Source organism: Lissotriton helveticus, chromosome 6, assembly GCF_964261635.1.
Source record: "Lissotriton helveticus chromosome 6, aLisHel1.1, whole genome shotgun sequence".
In the NCBI taxonomy this organism is placed as follows: Eukaryota; Metazoa; Chordata; class Amphibia; order Caudata; family Salamandridae; genus Lissotriton; species Lissotriton helveticus.
In genome coordinates this window covers 1,679,045,846-1,679,066,300 of record NC_136067.1, presented here as the reverse complement: position 1 = coordinate 1,679,066,300, position 20,455 = coordinate 1,679,045,846, and the positions used below count along the sequence as shown (strand labels likewise).

The 20,455-nt window shown below is 45.2% G+C and overlaps 1 protein-coding gene across 1 annotated transcript in view; it reads right to left on the bottom strand.

The window, feature by feature from the left end:
• Positions 1–20,455, bottom strand: part of LAMP5 (lysosomal associated membrane protein family member 5) — a 115,306-nt gene that overhangs the window by 43,693 nt on the left and 51,158 nt on the right. Inside the window, exons 3-4 of the mRNA XM_078647083.1 lie at positions 17,385–17,516; positions 14,799–14,904 (exon numbers count right to left, since the gene is read on the bottom strand). Of these exons, the coding sequence (XP_078503209.1) occupies positions 14,799–14,904; positions 17,385–17,516 (238 nt within the window). The remainder of the gene's footprint in view (positions 1–14,798; positions 14,905–17,384; positions 17,517–20,455) is intronic.

Here is a 20,455-nt window from a genome sequence, read left to right as displayed (position 1 = left end):
AGGAGATGGGAGACAGAGTGAATTTGACCATGGTGGAAGGGGTGGGTGACACTGCTTCGGGGGAACTAGACTTAGAGACTGTACTGTATGGATAAACATCATTTAAGAGTGGGTACCTTCTGGTCCCGCATGAACCCAGTATCTCCACTTCTGCATAGCTGTTGAACTGCTCATACGCTTAAATATAAAGGACCCATCTGCTAAAAAAATATGGAACCCTGAATATTGCTTGAACGAGTGATTGACTGATCTGTCCCCATAATTGAGGCAAGGTCCAGGGGGTGGGGTCCCGGGGCATAAATCAGACCTGAAGGAGGGCCACATGGTCCCCCTCCCATTATTTATTGATTTATTTTTAAATTTGAAAAAAAGAGGCTTGGCTGGGGTCCCGGGGGGCAAGTTCAGTCCGGGTGGGGGGCGTGACCTTCATCCCATTAATTTTTAGAGCCCCCTCCCTTTTAGTTTATTAAAAATGTTTTCAAAAAGGCTGGATACTAGTGAATACTCACACACCCACTTATTCACCTACACAGTCACACACCCCCACTCATTCACCCATACTGCTTCTCAACACAGCCTCTTACTCTCCCATACAAGCTCTCGCAACGTCAATTACATACCCACACATTAACTTGCATACCCATTCACACATTCATACAAGCACTCGCATATCCACTCACTCACCCATACAGCCATTCACACAAACACTCACTCTCCAATACAGCCACTCACACGCCAACTCACTGAACCAAACAATTACTCAAACAGCCACTCACTCACTAATACAGTCACTTACACACCAAGTCACTCACTCACTCATACAGCCATTCAGACACTTACTCACTCACCCATACAATCACTACACACAACTTACCCAGCCATGGAACCACTCCCACTGCCATTCAATTACCCAAACAACCACTGACACAACCACTCACACATCAACAGACCTACTCAGAAAACCACTCTCTCACCCATACATTCACTCATGCATGCCTTCACTCACACATACAGTCACTACACACCCACTTATCCACCCATTGAGCCAATCAAACTGCCACTCAACTCACCCTTACAGCCACTGAAAAACCCACAGACTCACAAATATGGCCACTTACACAGCAAGCCACTCACCTCCAAAACTACTCACACACCCACTTATACACCCATACACCACTCACACATCCATACACACAAGGAGAAAAACACATCCAATTACATAATATATTTTTTGTTTAAACAGAAAATAGAATTAAGAATTGATCTCAACTTAAGAGCCTCCTTTCAATTTTTCTTGGGAAAATGCTTAATTATCGTTGAATTGAATATAATAGGACTGCTGTACAATAAGATGTTGAATATTTGAAGGGTGCAGGACAATTTTTTTTGTGAGTGTTCTTGAGGGAATAGGGGTCCTTTCACCTTTCCCCTTTAGGAATGTATAGGGATTGTGTTCCTGGTCACTAGCACCTTCTTCTGTAATTGATATTTGTGGTATTTCAGTACCGGTGCAGGCATATCAGCCTTGATCCCTTATCTTTATTGCCACATCTCATTAAGGTGCTATTGAACTCCCGGATGACAGCTGGAAGTCACACAAAATGGGCTTTTAGGGTCTTTAGGCAGGTATAAAGCAACTTTCTAAAAGTACATTTTGTAAAATCTTCAGTACAGATCCGACTTTACCAGTGAATTAGGTTTGTAATAAATATTTTTAGAAGTCTACGAATGAAGTTTGTAGTCATTTCCTACATGGAAATAAATTAATTTTACTTTATTATAATATACCACGGCTATCCTATGGAGCTGCTAACCCTGCTACAGTGACAATAGCTTTTTGGCACTGCCATGACATGTTTCACATTAATAAACAAAAGTAGACGGCCAGGAACTGAAGTTTGTCTGACGTATGTTTTACAGAGGACTACCAAGCGGTCAGTCCTGGAGGCATGATACACACTCCTTAGTGCAAGTGTAAAAAATGCAATTCACGTGATATATTTTTATCACTCACATATTTTCACTTATTTGCACCATTTTTGAGAGGTCCTGAAGAAAGCCTTTCCTATTGGGCTGAAACATGTCGACCATCTGATGATATACACAGTTACACATAGAGCTTGCTGATATCATCTACTCTCTGTTGTTTTTAATTATACCCCAGAACTCCAGGAATAAAGTAACGTGCAGTATTCTGGAGGTATTTTTAATTGTTAATTCACACACTTAGTCACATATCACATCACCTCAAAAGAACCAGCTCCGTTGTAATCAGGTGTTGAAGCACAGCCAGGTGGCATTCGGCTGCCTGGCTGGGACCCGATGATGAAGCATGACACCAACCAGGTTGGTGTGTGAGGGTTTTACCAACAAACCTGAGAGGTACCATCACTCCACATACGTCAGACTAACTTTAGTTCCTGGCCGTCTACTTTTGTTTATTAATATATTACTTGGAACACAGACAGCTGTCTTGTAGTCCTTACTCTCTACCTTGTTTTCAAATGTTTCACATTAAACCTTTACATATTCTGCTTTTTTAAAGACGATATACCCTGTCTTATTGGACTTTAAGGACTACTTGGGGTTGACATACTAATATTTAAAAGGAGAGTTTATGCCTGTTAAACAGGTTGTCATTGATTTCTTAAAACTGCACTGGCAGGCCAGTAGTAGGCCTGCAGTGATGTTTTGCACTGTCACTTTAGTGGTGGCACAATGTGTGCTAAGGTCTCCTAGTGATATTACTAGGCCATGGATACAGTTTATACCACATACTAGGGACTTACAGGTAAGTTACATATGCCAATTAGCAGTATATACCATATTAAAATGGTTTAGGGGTCTGAGAACATGCACTAGGGTCTGGTTAGCAGAGTCCCAGTGCACACAGGAAACATCCAGCAGAGCATTGTGAGATCTTGAGTTGCTGATTGAATGGGGTGTGAGCTCTGGTCAAGCAACAGCCACAATCCATTGCAGGGTGAACCACAAAAAAGTCACTAAATGAACCTGTGTTTAACCCTGTGTAGCTTGGCACAAAAAGCAGTCAATGATTAAAGTATTTATGCAAAACAGCAATAAAGTGAATACACAACACAAAAAGAGTTCAAACCAATTTACAAAAATAGGGTACATTTAAATAAACTATTTGACTCCAAAATGACAAAAATCCAATCAGTAGAATCAGAGTTATAAGTTTTCAAAGTTTTAGGTGAAATCTACCACCTACAAGATCCAACCGAGGCTATCTAGTTGCGCAAGACTGGGTAACAGTCTAAACGTATGGGCGACCACAATGAAGCACGGTTCAGATACATGAAGTGGATTGGGCCTGGGCAATGCTTACATTCAATCTTAAAAATATTCGTGAAAAAAATGTCCAAGAAGGTAAATTTCAGCAGTGCAAGGCTGCAGGAGGTTTCCAAAAAGGGAGCTTCTTCATCAGATGGTCTTGGGTCGAAGTCGTGGTGAAGATTTCTACATTCAAACTTAGTCGCTGAAATGGAAGTCGAAAAACTCCAGTGGACAAAGCATAAGGCTGCGGCCGAAGACAGTTCCACATGGTCAGATCCCCCTTTTGCGAAAGACCGCTGAAATGGATTTGCTGCAGAGAAGAATGTAGCGGCAGAAGCTGTGAAGTCAATCCGACTGGCAATGCACCTCTGGCAGATAGATCAGCAGGTTGGTCATGATCGCCTTTTATAATAATAATAATCCACATTTGTAAAGCGCACAATCACCCGTTAGGGTCTCTAGGCGCTGGGGGCCGTCGGGAAGATTAAGCAAGCTATTGCCCAGAGTCACATGGTGCTGGGCTAACCTGCCGCCGGAGCCGGGGATCGAACCGTGATCCCCAGATTCCAGCGTCAGTCGCCCTGGCCGCGGCGCCACACCTCCTGGTTCTCAGAGCACTTTTTGGCCAAATTTAGTCCAAGTACTTAGTTTTGCAAATTGACTATCTGGGCACCTTTAACACCACCACCAAGGGTCTAGGACTGGTGGGACACCTATTGAGGATTGAGGAGTCAATCAGGATTGGTCCAAGTGCTGGTTCAAGATGGTGGGGTGCTTTTACGTCCCTGTGGCTCTGAACAGGAGGCCAGCAATCCAGCCCCTGGACTTTCTTCTATTAGTCCTGGGTGCAGTTGGAGATGCAGGGCTCAACAGCAAGGCTGGTCTGTGAGGGTTCCAGGCAGGATACAGGCTGCAAGCAGTCCTTCTAGGTACAGCAGCAGTCTGGCAGAGTGCATAGCAGTCCACAGCAGCAGCCAGTCCTCATTAAGAGTCCTTCCACAGGTCTAGTAGTGAACTAAAGAGTTGGTCTGAAGGTCCTATTTTTACACCCTTGTACCCTTATTCTAGAAGGTGGGAGGAGCTGTTGGAAAGGTCTTTGAAGTGCATGGAATTTCCTGCGTCCCCTGCCTCTAAACTGGCTGCAGCAACAATACAAGGTTGGTAAGCCCTTTGTGTGGTGGCATAGCACAAGCTTTTCAGGTGTAAGTGGGACTGGAACTGTATTCAACCTGCACTCCAATGCGGTCGGCCTGAACTTTTGAGCCATTCACCGACGACCAGATATCCCCAGTTAACGGTCAATGCTTTTAGGTGCTGTTTTTCACTTTATTCTTTAAAAATTCATTACTCCATTTCTGATTGGATTTTTGCCATGGTGATCTTGTTTTCTGTATTAAATTAATTTCTATGTTTCTAACCTGGTGTGGAACTTTTTTTGGCTGGTGTTTTCACTGTTCTACTGTTTGATGTGTTGCACAAACACTTTCACATTGCCTCTAAGTTAAGCCTGACTGCTCTGTGTTACGCTACCAAGGGGTTGAGCAGAAATTAATTTGGAGTTTGTTTGTGCCTTACTCTGACTAGAATTGTGGTTGCTACTTGTCTGGGGCTCACACCCCAGTCAACCGGTAACCCTATTTCAAACACTGGTGTTTAGCGATGAGGATAGGACTTGTTTATTGTGCAGTGCCATACAGTGATTTGGTGTACACTCCCATCCCATATCTAAAACCAATGTGAGTTTTAAATTCTCCCTGATTAGCCTTGTTTCTTTTTTCTGAATTCATTCCTGCCAAAATGTAGAGGGTGAAAATACACAAAAAGGCACAAGATCGGGGGAGGAGCTTCGCGCGTAACCAAGATGGTCGCGTGAGCACAGGGCTCCCCGGACCCTCGCCACCTCCACCGTCTATCCTGACTGACTTCTATCCTGATTTGGACGACGGGTTGTTACTGGCACAGCCCTGCTGATCACTTATCAGTTTCCAGAATTTGATTTGGACTTTGGGAGCCGGCGATATGGATCTCTGACTTTTTCAGGCCTGCTCCATGGCATTGCCCCGGGCTCTGTTTCTTTGCCAGCTGGACAGTAATTGAACAACAACGGACCCCCCGAGTCCTGTCAGCCCGGTTGTCTACTTTCGGTTTCGTTTCTTGTCCGGGGACCTCCTTGATTCAGCCTGCGTGCCCTGTCCCGATCGTCTTCCACTCTACTACTTCTTGGAAGTGTGACTTTGGCCTACTTTGGTTCTCTGCCTGGCGAGAGGTGCTTATCTCACCCTTCTCATTGATGCTGGAGACTTGGTTGTAGCCATTTTCACCCGGTACCAGGCTTCCCTCCGGGGCTCCAGATCTAAAATGGCCACCAAGCCTGAGGGTGAGAAGCGCAAGACCAAGCCGGGTGTCCGAGGGAGTTCCGTGCAGACGAACGTCATGGATAGATATACCCTCGCCAAGGGCTCGCCGGGAGGACCGACTAAATCTCCAACTACTGCTACAGATGACTCCTCGACTGGTGAGGACCTGTCGCTGCGGGACGTTATGGGCGCCATTTCTGCAATGAAGACGACGTTGGGGCACCAATATGAGGCCCTGTCCCATAAGTTAGACACGGTCGCTATAGATGTTAATCTGATCAGGGCAGACCTTGCGAAGACCAACGAGAGGGTTAAGTCCCTTGATCTTAAGACATCTAGTCTCACGACCGATGTCTCTGACTTGCAGGCCGAGGTCGGTAACCTACGATCCGCCCAGGATTATTTCTCGAGACGCCTGGAGGATTTCGAGAGCCGTGCCCGGCGGAATAACATCCGTCTGGTCGGTGTCCCGGAAACATCCGGGCCCTCTTCGGTGGACCTACTGGTGGAGGACCTTGTATTGAATCATCTCGCACCTAAGGGCCTTAGCAAGTTCTTTGCTGTGGAACGTGCGCACAGGATCCCTGGAGGCGCGCCGAAATCGGGTGCCACTCCGCGTCCTATCATCGCTAGGATTTTCAACTTTCGGGACAGGGATGCATTTCTACAGGCGTCACGCCAGTCTGGCCCGACTGCTTTTGAGAATACTACGGTCAGTTTTTACCCGGACTTTACCCAGCAGGTCCAGAAGCAGAGACTTGGTTTCCAAGGGGTGAAAAAGAGGCTGAGAGACAGAGAAATGAAGTATGCTATGCTCTTTCCGGCCAGACTGTGTGTGGTCTACAACGAACGGACATTTTTCTTCGACCATCCTGGGGCCGTAAGTGACTGGCTCGACTCGCTGCCTATGGGGCGGGATCACTCAGAGAACTTTGGATCTTCCGGAGGTGCCGAGGGCGGCCCGGCGGAACAGGAATAGAGATCGTGGCCGGCCCCTTGTCCATCGAATTGACTTTTCACTTTGGTTTGATGCTATGATTGTTGCTGCTGACACCTGGTCGCTTTTGGGGGTGGGTGGGGGGTGGGTACCCTTTCCTCCTCTGGGGTTCTTTTCGTAGATTAGTTGGGTACTAGGGCGACAGGCACACTGCAAGTTGGGGTGGCTTTTTAGTCTCACGCAGGAGTGCGGGGAGGGGGGTGTGTTGTATGGGGGTTTTTGGTGGGTTGGGGGGTTGGTGTTCATGTTTCTTAGTTCTTTACAAGGCAAAGTGATGACGAGCTTCTGTTGTACTTTGTTGCACTGGGTGTGGAGTGGGGGCGGGGTTCACTATTGGGATGGGGGTAGGGGACTTCGATTGTTGTGTTGGAACGTTAACAGGTTGGGGGATAGGATTAAACGGGGTGTGGTGTTGCAGTTGCTGCGACGTCTATCCCCTGATGTTGCTCTGCTCCAGGAGACGCACTTGCTTGGCAATACGTGCCACGCGTTGAATAGGCGTGGTTATCGTCTCCTGGCGCACTCGGGTTTCACTTCTGGATCCAGGGGGGTGGGCATATTGGTCCGTAACTCCCTCCCTCTTGCTGTCGACGAGATCATCCTTGATGATAGGGGACGGTACGCCGTCATTGTTGGGCACTGGGAGGGGAAGGTCATAACTATGGTCTCTGTCTACATACCGCCAGGCCTCCAGACTACTACTTATGCTGATCTGGGAGGGGTGCTCCTGGGAGTCCCGGATGGTCTGCTTGTGGTGGGCGGGGACTTTAATTCCGTAGTTTCGGGGATGTGTGATCGTTATCCTCCCCGGGAACTTTCCAAAGCTCAGTCCTGGTTGGGTGACTTCCTTGATACTCTCGGGCTCACCGATTGTTGGCGCTTGCTTCACCCGGGGACATCACAGTATACCTTTCACTCTGGGGCGCACGGCAGTCTCGCGAGACTGGATTACGTGCTGATACCCTCCTCCCAGACCTCCGCTATACGGGAGGTACGACATCTCGCTAGAGGTATATTGGATCACTCCCCGGTGTGGTTGGTTGTGGATGCGCAGCTGGGGACGGAAGGTCGCGTGGCCCTGATTAACTCCTGGTACCTCCGTGATCCCAAGGTTAGAATTGAACTGATTAAGACACTTAACCACTACTTTGCTGACAACGTTGGCTCCGTCTCCTCCTCGGTTTCGTTGTGGGAAGCATATAAAACTGTTATTCGAGGCCAGGCCCTCTCTCTGATTAGTAACATTAAGAGTAGTAACCGAGCTGACGTTGTCCGTATCGAGGGTGAAATTACTGCCCTGGAGGGGGAACTGGAATCCGGGGTCACCCCGGACGGACTACATCTGTTGGGTCTCAAGCAATTTGAATATAGAGCCTTGGTCACAGATGCTGCGAAGGTCATGAGCAGGGAACAGCAGGGACGCCTGTACGATGTTGGTGATAAAGCTGGGAAGTTGCTTGCCTGGCTGGATAAGAGGGAGAGTGCGAGTCGGGTGGTCCCTGCGATTGTGGATGTGAATGAAGTGCTTCTTACTGATCCTGTTGAAATAGTTAAATGTTTTGCTGAATATTTCCGGGGAATATATTCCCCTGTGTCTGATAGATCTGAGCACGACTCCCACTTGCTTTTGCGTGACATCGCGCTGCCCTGTTTGTCTGCTCCTGAGAGGGAACTCCTCGATGCGCTGCCCACGGTGGAGGAGGTTTCGACCGCCATTCGTTCGGTTCGCTCCGGGAAGGCCGCGGGTCCTAATGGGCTTCCTATTGAGCTCTACAAACTCCGTCCGGACACGATAGCCCCGTATTTACGATCGATGTTCCTGGAATCGCTAGAGATGGGTACCCTCCCTCCTGATCAGAGACTAGCCTCTATCGTAGTGATTCCTAAAGAAGGCAAGCCCCGCGACCCCTGCGCCTCCTATAGGCCGATATCGCTGATTAACGCTGAACCGAAGATCCTGGCCAAATTGCTTGCCAATCGCTTGGTTACTGTTATAGGCAACCTGGTTCATCCGGACCAATCCGGCTTTATACCGCACCGCAATACCGCGCTTAACCTCCGGCGACTGCATGGCGTCCTCGCGCGGGCGGGAACGTTGCGGGAACCGGCCATCTTGGCGTCCCTGGACGCCACTATGGCGTTTGATACGATAGAGTGGCCATACCTATGGGCAGTCCTTGCTAAATTTGGTTTTGGTCCGGATTTCATTAACTGGGTGAAGCTGCTTTACACTGACCCCTTGGCTCAAGTCGTCGTGAATGGTCGAGTCTCTGCTTCCTTTGCGCTGGGAAGAGGTACGCGCCAGGGCTGTCCTTTATCTCCTCTTTTGTTTGCCCTCGCCTTGGAGCCGCTTGCGGCTTGGCTGAGGTGGGAGCCGTCATTGAAGGGCATTAGATGGACTCCGGAGTTTGAGGACCGCGTATCTTTATATGCGGACGATATCCTGTCATACCTCACGTCGCCGCGAAAATCGCTAATTGTCCTTTTTGACGTGTTGACCTCCTTCCGTAAGAATTCTGGCCTTGTCATTAATTGGTCGAAGTCTTGTGTTTATGTTCTTTCGGGAGACGCTCCTCTTTTGCCTCGTGGCTGTCCTATTGTGGTAGTGCGGGAGGGATTTAAATACCTGGGAATCTTTGTTACCCTAGACCCGGGGCGTCGTTATGAACGTAATTTGTTGCCCCCCCTCCGGCGCCTCCGCGCTGATGTCCTTGCTTGGGGTAGGCTCCCTCTCTCTCCCCTGGGAAGGGCGGCGCTGTTTAAGATGATGTCGCTACCCCGGTTCCTTTATGCGCTGCACAACACACTCGACGCTGTACCTGCTAGTTATTTCCGAGAGATTGAAAGTTTGCAGAGACAACTGTTGTGGGGAGGCCGCTCTCGTATTGCTATCGCTAAGATGACGCTCCCGTGGTACGACGGTGGCATCGCGCTCCCTGATATCCGCCGCTATTACTGGGCCTCGCAGTTAGGGGCTATTAATCATTGTACCTACGGGCCCTCGCCGAATCCGGCTTTTGAGATGGATAAGTGGCTGCTGCCGGGTGGGAACTACGATAGAGCTCTTTATGCAAAATCGCCTGGTGGGACTCTCACAGGCCCTACCAGGACGGCAGTCCAGGTTTGGCATCGTGCTACGGTGGCGTTGGGCTGGGCGGACCGGTTGACTCGTGCGACCCCGTTGTACGCATCGGACAAACTTGGTTCCCTTTGGCGGTCGAAGGGGTTTGACAAGTGAGACGTCATCGGTATCAGCAAGGTGAATGACGTTTGGATTAAGGGCAGGGTCAAGACGTTTGATGAGCTGAAAACTGAATATGAGTTGAATGATAGAGAATTCTTCCAGTATGCGCAAATTCGACACGCGGTCCTGTCTGTCTTTCCCTTGGGCACGGATATACCGGAGGCATCCCCGCTTGAGGATAGGATATTAGATGGGTACGTCCCTGACAGTACGATCTCGCTCATTTATAAAAAGTTGATCAACTCTAGAACTGACCTATTGTGTCGCCTTCGTGAGGCGTGGACTAGTGACGGGCTGGAACTTGATGACAAAGATTGGCAGGCTGCGATCTCCTCCCCTCGGGAAGTGGCGATCCCGGCGCCCCTCCGGTTTGTCCAGCTTAAAATTCTCCGTAGGATATATGTGACCGGCCCCCGTCTTGTACGCATGGGATTTTCTGAGGATGGCCTGTGCAGGCGTGGCTGTGGTTCCGTGGGAACGTTTCTCCACATCATTTGGGAGTGTCCTGTTGTGATGCGATATTGGTCGCATGTGCATAAAGTTATGAATGAGGTCACGGGTGTGCGGTCGATGCCCGAGGCGAGGAGATGTTTGCTGAACGTTTGGGAGCCGAATGATTATAGTGTGGCGCAGCTTCCATGGGTGACCTTAGGTAATATGATTGGCAAACGACATATCGCACAACTATAGGGTGCCCAGAGACCGCCGACAGTTCTGCTATGGAAACAAAATTTGGATTGGTGCATGTTCAGAGAAAAAACAGTATATGTTTCTCGAGGTACGCCTCGCAAATGGGGGAAGATATGGTCTCAATGGAATGTTTATCGTGGTGAGATATGTGCTCCTCCCCTCCTGGACTTGGATACGGAACCGATATTTCCCCAGCCCAATGTTTCCCCTACGACGATTTAGACATCTTGATTGCTTTCTGTCTCTCTGCCCCCCCCCCACTCATATGATGTGTTCCTAAACTCGCTTTGTAGTGCACCTCCCGCCCCCCCGCACGATGCGACACTGTATTGTAAAGTAATGCCTTGTTTGTGTTTTTGTTATTGTTTCTGTATTTTGTCATTTTATTCTTTAATAAAAAGTTTAAAAATAAATACATTTAAAAAAAAAAGGCACAAGATCTGGAATTTGTGGTGTTAAATGCTGATGGTGCAATATATGCCTCATTTAAAGGCTGTACACCTGGGATAGGAGGTATTTGCTGCACCCAGTAAACACCTCACCCTGCTGTAATTATATTTACCAGATGTGGGGTATTCCTGACCTTTATAGGTTCAACTTTAAATGAGGGCCTAAGTAATGAGACATTCACTTTATATCAAGCCTTCATTCATCTTTCTCTCTGACCCTCTGGATGTCCATCCGTCCATCGATTTAAGCCTGTTTGGGAGGTGTATGACTGCACATGTGTAAGTCTGTATGTCCGTTCTGTGCCTATGAACCTTTGTGTGTTAGTCTGTATGCATGGGTTCTCCTATGCCTGTTAGTATGTGTGCATAGGTAAATGCCTGCCTGGTGGCCTATGCGCTTGCCTGGTGATCTGTGGGTCAAGTAGCCAGAAGGGCCGCATGTATGGATATCTGTATGGCTAGTAATCTGTGCATGTCAGTGTCTTTGTGTTGGCCTGTTTAGGCATGGATGTCAATGTATGTGCTTGTCTGAGTGAGCATATATGTCTACAAGTGGGTTGTTATATTTTCAGAATATTTCTGATCTGAATCAGTGTGTGTATGGACATTGTGTGTCTGTGTACATTCATTACACAACAATCAAAACCTATTGGCTTTGTCAGTATTGGCAATACACTGTATGTGTGGTGCTAACATACTGGTATTGTTCTGGAGACTAAAGCTGTAGTCATCCAGAGAAATAGGCATGTGCTACTTTAAAGGATGTGTTGATCTCAGCTTGAAACTATATTCTGGCATGAAAGAGTTCACTGGGTGTCCCACTTTTGTTAATGGTGGTAGCTACTTGCTAAAGAAGGTTGGCCTGGTCAGTGTGATTTAAATAGCAGCATTTCATACGAGACGCCCTGTGCCTGTTCCACTTAGGCACAGGAAGCTAATTTCTCATCAAATGTTGAATGTGCAATATGTTGATATTTGTTACTCCTGACAGAGATTTCACATGAAGCAGGATTGAGATCACTGATTCTTGGAAAACTGTTCCCAAGATGCTTGTTTCCGGTGCAGGGAAGACCTCGCTTGGCAGTTCGAGCTAGACTGTTCCCATGAGGAACAGGGCCAAGACTGATTTGAATATGGCTGGGTCTGAACTGGGGTGGCAAAGTGAACTAAAGAATGATGATGGATTCAACCCAGATCTGTGACTGGAAGTGAGTGTCTGAAAAGTTTCAGCACTCCATCCATCATCTCCTTATGCTTGCTTTGTTCGACATAAGTTGGCAGGGTAAGCCCAGATGTGGGTCCCTTGCTCACTTTGCCACTGGATTCAAGCTAGCCTTATTTATGAGGGGTGTTACCCTGAAACCAGTTCGAGGATGCTTGTTACTGGTCCAGGGAAGACCTGACTTGCAGTTTGGTCTGGACTGTTCCCAGGACGAAACAGGGTTAAGACTGATTTGCATCTAGGTGGGTCTGAACTGAGGTGGTGAAGTGAGCTAAAGAACGATGATGGCTTCAACCCAGATCTGTGACTGGGGGTGAGTGTCTGCTGTTTCAGCCAGGGTCGGCTCCTCTGATATGGCAGCGTAGCGTCACCAATTGCCATTTTATGTTTCCTGTTGCTTTGCAGAGGAGATGGTGGGCGGGGCTGCTCTGCTCTCAGAGCAAGGCAGTGGGGGAGGGGTTTGACCACTCCTAAGTGCGCAATAACTATTTGGTCGGCCCTCTCTGGCTGCCCAAACCAGTCATGCACACTTTCCCCGTTCTCCATGCAGGCTGCACGACAGCCTGCTTGGAGAACAAGCTCAGGCCCCCATCACTGGTTGAGCATCGAACCAGAATGCCTTGCAGTGTTGTGATTGGTCAGGGGAGCCTGGGTGATTACCAATCATAATGCTGCATTGCACTGTTGTGATTGGTCAGGGGAACCTTCTCTGTGCTTCCTGTGCCTCGGAGAGCAGAGACACAGGACTGACGCAGCAATGTAAAGGTCTCTTTTATTTTTTTTACCCTTAACCCCCCCACCCACCCGCCCGACCCCCCCCCTCCTCACCTGCACGCCCGCCCTCGCCCCACCATCCGCGAATCGTGCCTGTCGCTACTGGTTTCAGCACTACGTCCATCATCTCCTTGTGTTTGATTTGTGTTAATACATCAAATATTTATAAATAAGTATGATAATGAAATTAATGGGATTAAATGAAAGATAAGAAAGTCCATAATTCATTATTAGAAGAGATTTAGGAGTTAATGTACGTTTGAAAAGTCACTCTCACTTCAAGAAGCCAAGAAACATCGGTTTGGCTCTCAAAACTGCATCCCCATCACAAAAGCATTAATAATTATAATATTAAAGATTGAAACAATGCAACAAAAATAAATGTATAAAGCAAATAATGAAAGAAATGTACAACCAAGCTTTGCAAATCTTTGATAGCACTATGCATGATAATAGTGGTAAAAGTCAAAATTTACATGGATTAAGGAACTGGTGAAAACATGTAATAACTATTGTTTGTCGCAGGCCTTCAAACGCAGAGACATGCCTGGGGAGATCCTATATATGTTTATTTATAAAATCGTAAACTTTTCCATCCTTAATGAGTGCGGCCAAAAATGGTTTAACATTATTGTTAATGAGTATAACCATTCAAGAAATAATACAATCAACATTTAATTAATCGAAAGCAAACCCTGCCGTTGCTATTGTTTAATTCCGCGTGCTGAAGTTTATGGTTTGCTACAGATAGCAGATCGAATGTAAAACGATAGCTTATCTCCCTGGAAAAGCTTAAAATTCTGTATGTATTTCTCCCACACCTTTCCAAACAGAGTCATTCAAAATCTTCATACTCAGTAAGATGCATACAAAGGTATAGAAGTACACGTTAAATCTTTCGAGTTGGAACTGATTGTAGTATGTTAGAATATTGTATACAGAAATATCATGTAGCATAAATATTGCATCATAATTATTATTTGTTTACAAAAATGTCCAATTTGGCGTAGATGTTCTATTATTATCTCTCACGGGGGCGATACTTTCGTTAACGATATTTAGTGCATGCTAATTATGTCTGGCGATACTCTGACAGTGGTATTTAGGTGCCACACATTGGGGGGTAAACAGTACCAACCAGCTCTACGTCATAACGGGGAGTATTTCACCCAAACCTCCCCCACATCATTAGAGAACTTTGACCTGCAGACATGCCATTCCCTTCCCCCATCCTGCCTGACCAACTGCCCCCCTAGAGCATTGAAAGGGGAGAAAACGCCTCTCCGCAGACGGGGGCCGAGTTGTTTTCCATGCAGCTCTAGACGAACATCTGGTAATTGCATGTCATCAGTGAACTGAAGAAAATGGCTGCGCAATTGCGGCTAGAATGTGACCATTTGGATGCCGCGCTCTCGTCTGATGCTACTTATCTAATTAGGCGATTTCCACTCTGAGAATGCATCTAATTAAAGGCGTTTTCTTGCGTGCCTTCTTGCGTACACATACAACAGTACTCCGTTGGCTGTAGCCCCTACCGCCGTAGCTTTCTCCAAATGGAAATTAGGAATAAATACTGTCTGTAATTCCTCTACACTTTGTCATCTGCTGCTCTTAGAATTTGGATAGTTGTGTTGGTCATTGGTTGTGTCTGTTCTTCTCCATTTGCTAGCCTTTGGCTTTGTTTGTTCTCCATTTTTGGCATCGTTGTTATATTTACAAGTTATTTGATATTTTCGGGAACTACAGCGTTTTAAACAAAAACACTTACGATTTACTGCGTCCTTGAAGTGAATAGATTCGGATGAATCATATATAAATTGTACTTTGTTCATTTTCCAAAATGCTTCGCGCCCCTTAGTTGAGTTATGACCGTCCTGTAGATACAAATATGCAAACATTGTAAACATAAAACTGTAGGAGAAGGTGTTCAGGAAGGACAAATGGAATGAATAGAGACACTTTGAAAATACTTCGATAATTTTGCAACAATAGCTTTGTGAGTTTAAACCAAAAGTACTGGTTGTGTGAAATTTCATATGGAAGCCCTTAAGGTGTGTGCCCCTCAAGACCAAAAAATGTCGGGCAATACCTGAAAGCGTTTTGAGAACAGGGTCCTAAGAGTTCCTCTCAATGACATGAGGTTTCGACAGGTTCTTAATAAGTGAAACAATGAGTTCTTAGAAAAAAGACACTCAACTGAAAATCGACGACAACCTTGGGAAGTAAACAGGTTTTTCCACTAAAATGAGACAGACACAAAGGGGACCCATGCTTAGGACTTTGTTGGCAAAAACTGAAGTTTGTTTCCTAGGAAGTGAGAAGTCCTTGATTTTATCTGCACGCCAACATCATGAATGCTTCAATGACTTAAATTCAAATGACACCTAGTGGAAATTCCTTAGGATGGATTTGTAAGGTGTATTGCCAAGCATTTATATTTTGTGCAGTCTCTTTTGACTTCCATAGATTTGTGCGGAAAATTTCAGTGTAACAATGTACAGAAATATTCATAGTTGTCAACGATGAGACAGGATGAAATAGTAGCACAGGAGTGGCAAAGATCAACTATCTTTAAATTGAGCTTTTGGATTCCAAAAATGTATTGGTTAATTTTTGGCCCCAAAGGATTTTAGGAGGCCTGTGGCCATGCAAATCTTAGTACAGTCAAGCATTCTGAAATGTAATAAATAGTTTTAAAGGGCTAGTGATTTAGAGATGGATGTGCATGTCATTAACAAATAAATCTATGCGTGCCTACTGTTTTGAGTAAAGGTGGGCCTAATGTAAATGTGGAACAGGAAGTTGTATATGGGTAGAAATGTGGTCAACTCCCACCCAATATCACACTTTCGTGCAGTGGAATAATAGGTTTGAGTGGTTTTATTTTGTGGTTTTGACATGGTATACATAAATCAGTCTACCTGAAAGAGTTTCCATTTGAAGGTAACTAATTAATTCATAAGAAGGGTGAAGTAATTTCCACCCCAGCTCAAGTATAGTATTCCTGACCATAGTTAAAGGTCTTTGAATGAGGTTATGTTAGTTGGATAGAATTTTTCACTTTCAAGTCTGCTTCTTCTATGAGAGAAGTAATTTCAGTTACTTTATCAGCTACGAGGAACCCATGCTCTGACAATGTATTTACATATGCTGTGGCTGGTGTTGTGATGTTTTATCACACAGTTCCCCAACAGTAAAAAGGTAATGATATTTAAGTTCATGTGCCACGATTTTGGGACTCAAGAAAGCTTCCGATTGAACATGGGGTACTCACCTCTCTGCACTCGCTCACGCCAGCGCTCTTTAGGGCATAATTGGCATGAGGAACGTATGATACAGGAGATTTTGGTGATCGCAGCTGTGGATTTTATGTCATGTTACAGCTAATTCTGTGAAATGGCTTACTACCTGTGACTGTGTACCACACTGTCAATGAGGTCTCCCTTCAACAGCATTACCATAACAAGATGGACATACAGGCAGGCTCTAAATGGTTCTCTTTGGCGTTAGCTTTGCCTATGACGTAAATGATTTCAGAGTTTGAAACACAGGTCACAGGTTTAAAGGAAGGTAGCAATATGGCAGGAAGCCATAGCAAATAATAACAGTCAATTCATGAATACTTACAGTGACCTTTGCATGAGTTAAAACTCATAGAGTGCAATTAGCATTGCGGGCAGTAAAATACGGTTGGTATCTTTACTTACTAATAAGCAAGCCGTGTCTAGATTGTTGGATGCCTTTACTTGCTACTGTAGGGCATAGAGAGTAAATGGACATCAGCCCTTTCCTTTATAATGAATCTTAGTATGGAAATGGAGCAGAACAGATTGTTCATGAGTAGAGGTGTGATGTAGAGGCCAGAGCGGCTGACTCCGGAGGGCAGGGCTCATGGTTCGATCCCCGGCACTGGTGGCAACTCAGCTCCGTACCATGTGACTCTGGGTAATAGCTCACTTAATCTCCCCGTCGGCCCCCAGCGTCTTGAAACCATAAGGAGTGATATGTTTGCGCTTTATAAATATGGATTATTCAATCGAGTTAAATGTTTCTGTCTTTTTCAGGTGAGGGGGTCTTCTTCACTACAATTTACTAGCATAGTCACATTGCAGTTTCCAAAGTGGAAGCGGTGCAGCGGTTACTATAGAATAGAAACAGAAATGGGCAGTGCTTTCTTGTAAACAATATGTACAAATGATGCTGTTCGATTTGAAAAGCAGCATATTCAATTAATGAATGTACATATGTAACATTGTTACGGTTTTAATTAACTAAACAATAACGATATTGATTGACATATATTGCATTTCTTACAAAAACTGTGCAAAATAGCTAAACATGGCCATTAAATTACCTTGACGAAGAACAGCTTTAAGGTGTAAAACGCACTAATCCAGGAGATCTGAAGCTCTGCATCGTAATTCCCACATTTCCCTTTAATTTCGACTCCTCTAGAGATTTGGATGCTGGTTTGTTCTGTGATTAGCTGGAAAATGCACAAATACCCTCAAAATAGCACATTATTCGCAATATAACATTGATGCAGATTATTTTACTGATCACTGCAATTAGTTCCCCAGGGGAGCGGTTTATACAAGTGCTACACATCAGTGACTCTATAATAAACATCAGCATGCAGAAGGGAGGTAATTTGAAGGGTTGCAATGCATAATAATATAGTTCATTATATTCTGTTCTGTCACATTACATAGTGCAGGCATTTTAGTACTCTATTTAGTCTGCAGAATGATCTATGTTGTTGAAACTGTCAATACCCATGGAAGAAAGTTGGCAAGGGAGCAAAAACTACAGAACAGCGTATATGTATTGCTCACCCCATCAACTCTCGCTGTAGTCCAAAACATCTAAAGAATATTATTTTAAAAAATCCTGAATTTAAAACATAAATGAATGCTGTAAAATGTACACCCATTTCCTTCTCTGATATAGTTTCCTAATGTGTCTGTGTGATATATCTGCGTCATACTTCATCTTTGCAATATTGCCCCATGATCTCACTATAGTAGTACTGATGCAATTACCAACCACTGACTGTATGTAAACATTCCAACAACTGGCTGCTTTTGAGGCCCGCTACCAAAAGAAATCGCCTTCAGTTTGGTGTAACTATGTTCAGACTTTCGGGCTGTACATGTGAGCATGATTTTCTACGGGGGATAAAATGGCAAATCTCTTGTTTTTACCGCCTCTTAACTTGTTTTTTTTTCCATGAACAGATTTTAACAAAACATAAAAGTTAGTATGCCAAAGCTTAGCTGACTAAGTTGATTGTTAACCTTTGTGCAAATGCACCCAAAGGGACAAACATTATAAGCAAATAATAAAAGCTTTTCAATGGAAAGAGTCTGGGCAGTGACAAACACTAATGTCTACATATATGTGACCAAGATCTCGGTTGAGATCGAAACGCGCCGTTTGTCTGCTGCAATAAACCTGTGATACTTTAAACGTCAAAACCAGAGCGGCTCGTCTTTCCTGCAGGAATTCTCCTCGTATATATATATATATATATATATATATATATATATATATATATATATATATATATATATATATATATATATATATATCCAAGCTCCTAAACATCCAAGGGTTTTAACCCATAAAGAAAGTAGCACTCTCAGGGGTTAGTTCCACCAGTAGTTTATTTCGGGAACAGTACAGCAACGATGCGTTTCGCCATAGGGCTTCTTCAAATTGTGGCACAATTTGAAGAAGCCCTATGGCGAAACGCGTCGTTGCTGTACTGTTCCCGAAATAAACTACTGGTGGAACTAACCCCTGAGAGTGCTACTTTCTTTATGGGTTAAAACCCTTGGATGTTTAGGAGCTTGGACATAACAACGGGCACACCCCCGTTCTGTGTGCACCCGCTCACGTGTGCTACCGGCTGGTGTTTTGGAGCAGAGGGATATATATATATTTTTTTTTTCACTGAAAAACCATAGGTTTCAGGGACATTATAGTTAGAAATTAGCATTTTAAAAAAACCCATAAACATTCACTGAAAAAAACACAGCTTTCAGGGGCGTTACAGTTAGTTGAACATTTCAGTCATAAGAAACCAGAGAAATTCGGCCGTTATAGTTAGTTGAGCTAGCTATAACTCGTGCCCCCGCAATGCATTGCTGATGTCGTCACATATTACATCATTCATGACATGTGATGACACCTCAAATGACATGCTATGCTAAAAGACACTTAGGATACAGTGAAAACACCTACATACACCATGGTACACTATGGGTTGGGGTACCCTTGTGATTGGCATGAACTCCCATGTAAGGCCCTAGTACATAATAGGGCAGGGGGATTTAAACTACCTCTAAGCCAGAGTTGCAGAAAAAGGCATGCAAAGTGCAGAAAGAAGCAACAGAGGTGCTGAAAGACGCAAGCGGGGTACAGAAAGAGGCAAGAGAAGTGCAGAAGGAAGCAACAGAGGTGCCAAAAGAGGCAAGAGAGGAGCACAAACAGGCAAGAATGGTACAGAAAGAGGGAACAGGGATGCAGAAAGAGGTAAGAGGGACACAGAAATGTGCACGAGAGATGCAAAAAAAAGCAAGAGCAGTGCAGAAAGGAGCTAGAGAAGTACAGAAAGAAGCAAGAGAGGTGGAGAAATAGGGATGAGGGGTGCAGAAAGTGGCCTGAGGGATGCAGACATTTGCAAAAGAGGTGCAGAAAGAAGCAAGAGCAGTGCAGAAAGAACTAACAGAGGTGCAAAAATAGGCAAGAGGGGTGCAGAAATAGGTAGGAGAAGTGCAGAAAGAGGCAAGCGGGTACAGAAAGAGGCAGGAGGGGTGCAGAAAGAAGGAAGAGAAGTGCAGAAAGAAGCAACAGAGGTGCTGAAAGAGGCAAGAAAGGTGCAGACAGAGGCAAGAGAATTGCAGAAAAAGGCAACAGAGGTGCAGAAAGAGGCAGGAGAAGTGCAGAAAGAGGCACTTGAGGTGCAGAATGATGCAAGAGATGCAGAAACAAGCAAGAGAAGTGCAGAAAGAGGCAAGAGAATCGCTGAAAGAAGCAACAGAGGTGCAGAAAGAGGCAAGAGAAGTGCAGAAACAGACAGGAAAGATGCAGAAAGAGGGAACAGGGGTGCAGAAAGAGGCTAGAGGGATAAAGGAATTTGCAAAAGAGATGCAGTAAGAAGCAAAAGCACTGCAAAAATAACCAACAAAGGTGCACAAAGAGACAAGAGGGGTACAGAAAGAGGCAAGAGGGGTGCAGAAGGAAGCAAGAAGCAACAGAGATTTGTCAAGCGGGAGTCGAGAAAAATCGGGGTCCCAAATTTGTTTTATCTCCATGTTAATTTCCATAGGAAATTCTAGCCAGGACTACAGCACGAACTGATGAATGGATTTACACCAAATTTGGCAAAAAGGTAGCTCTTGGACCAGAAAGCGCACTTTT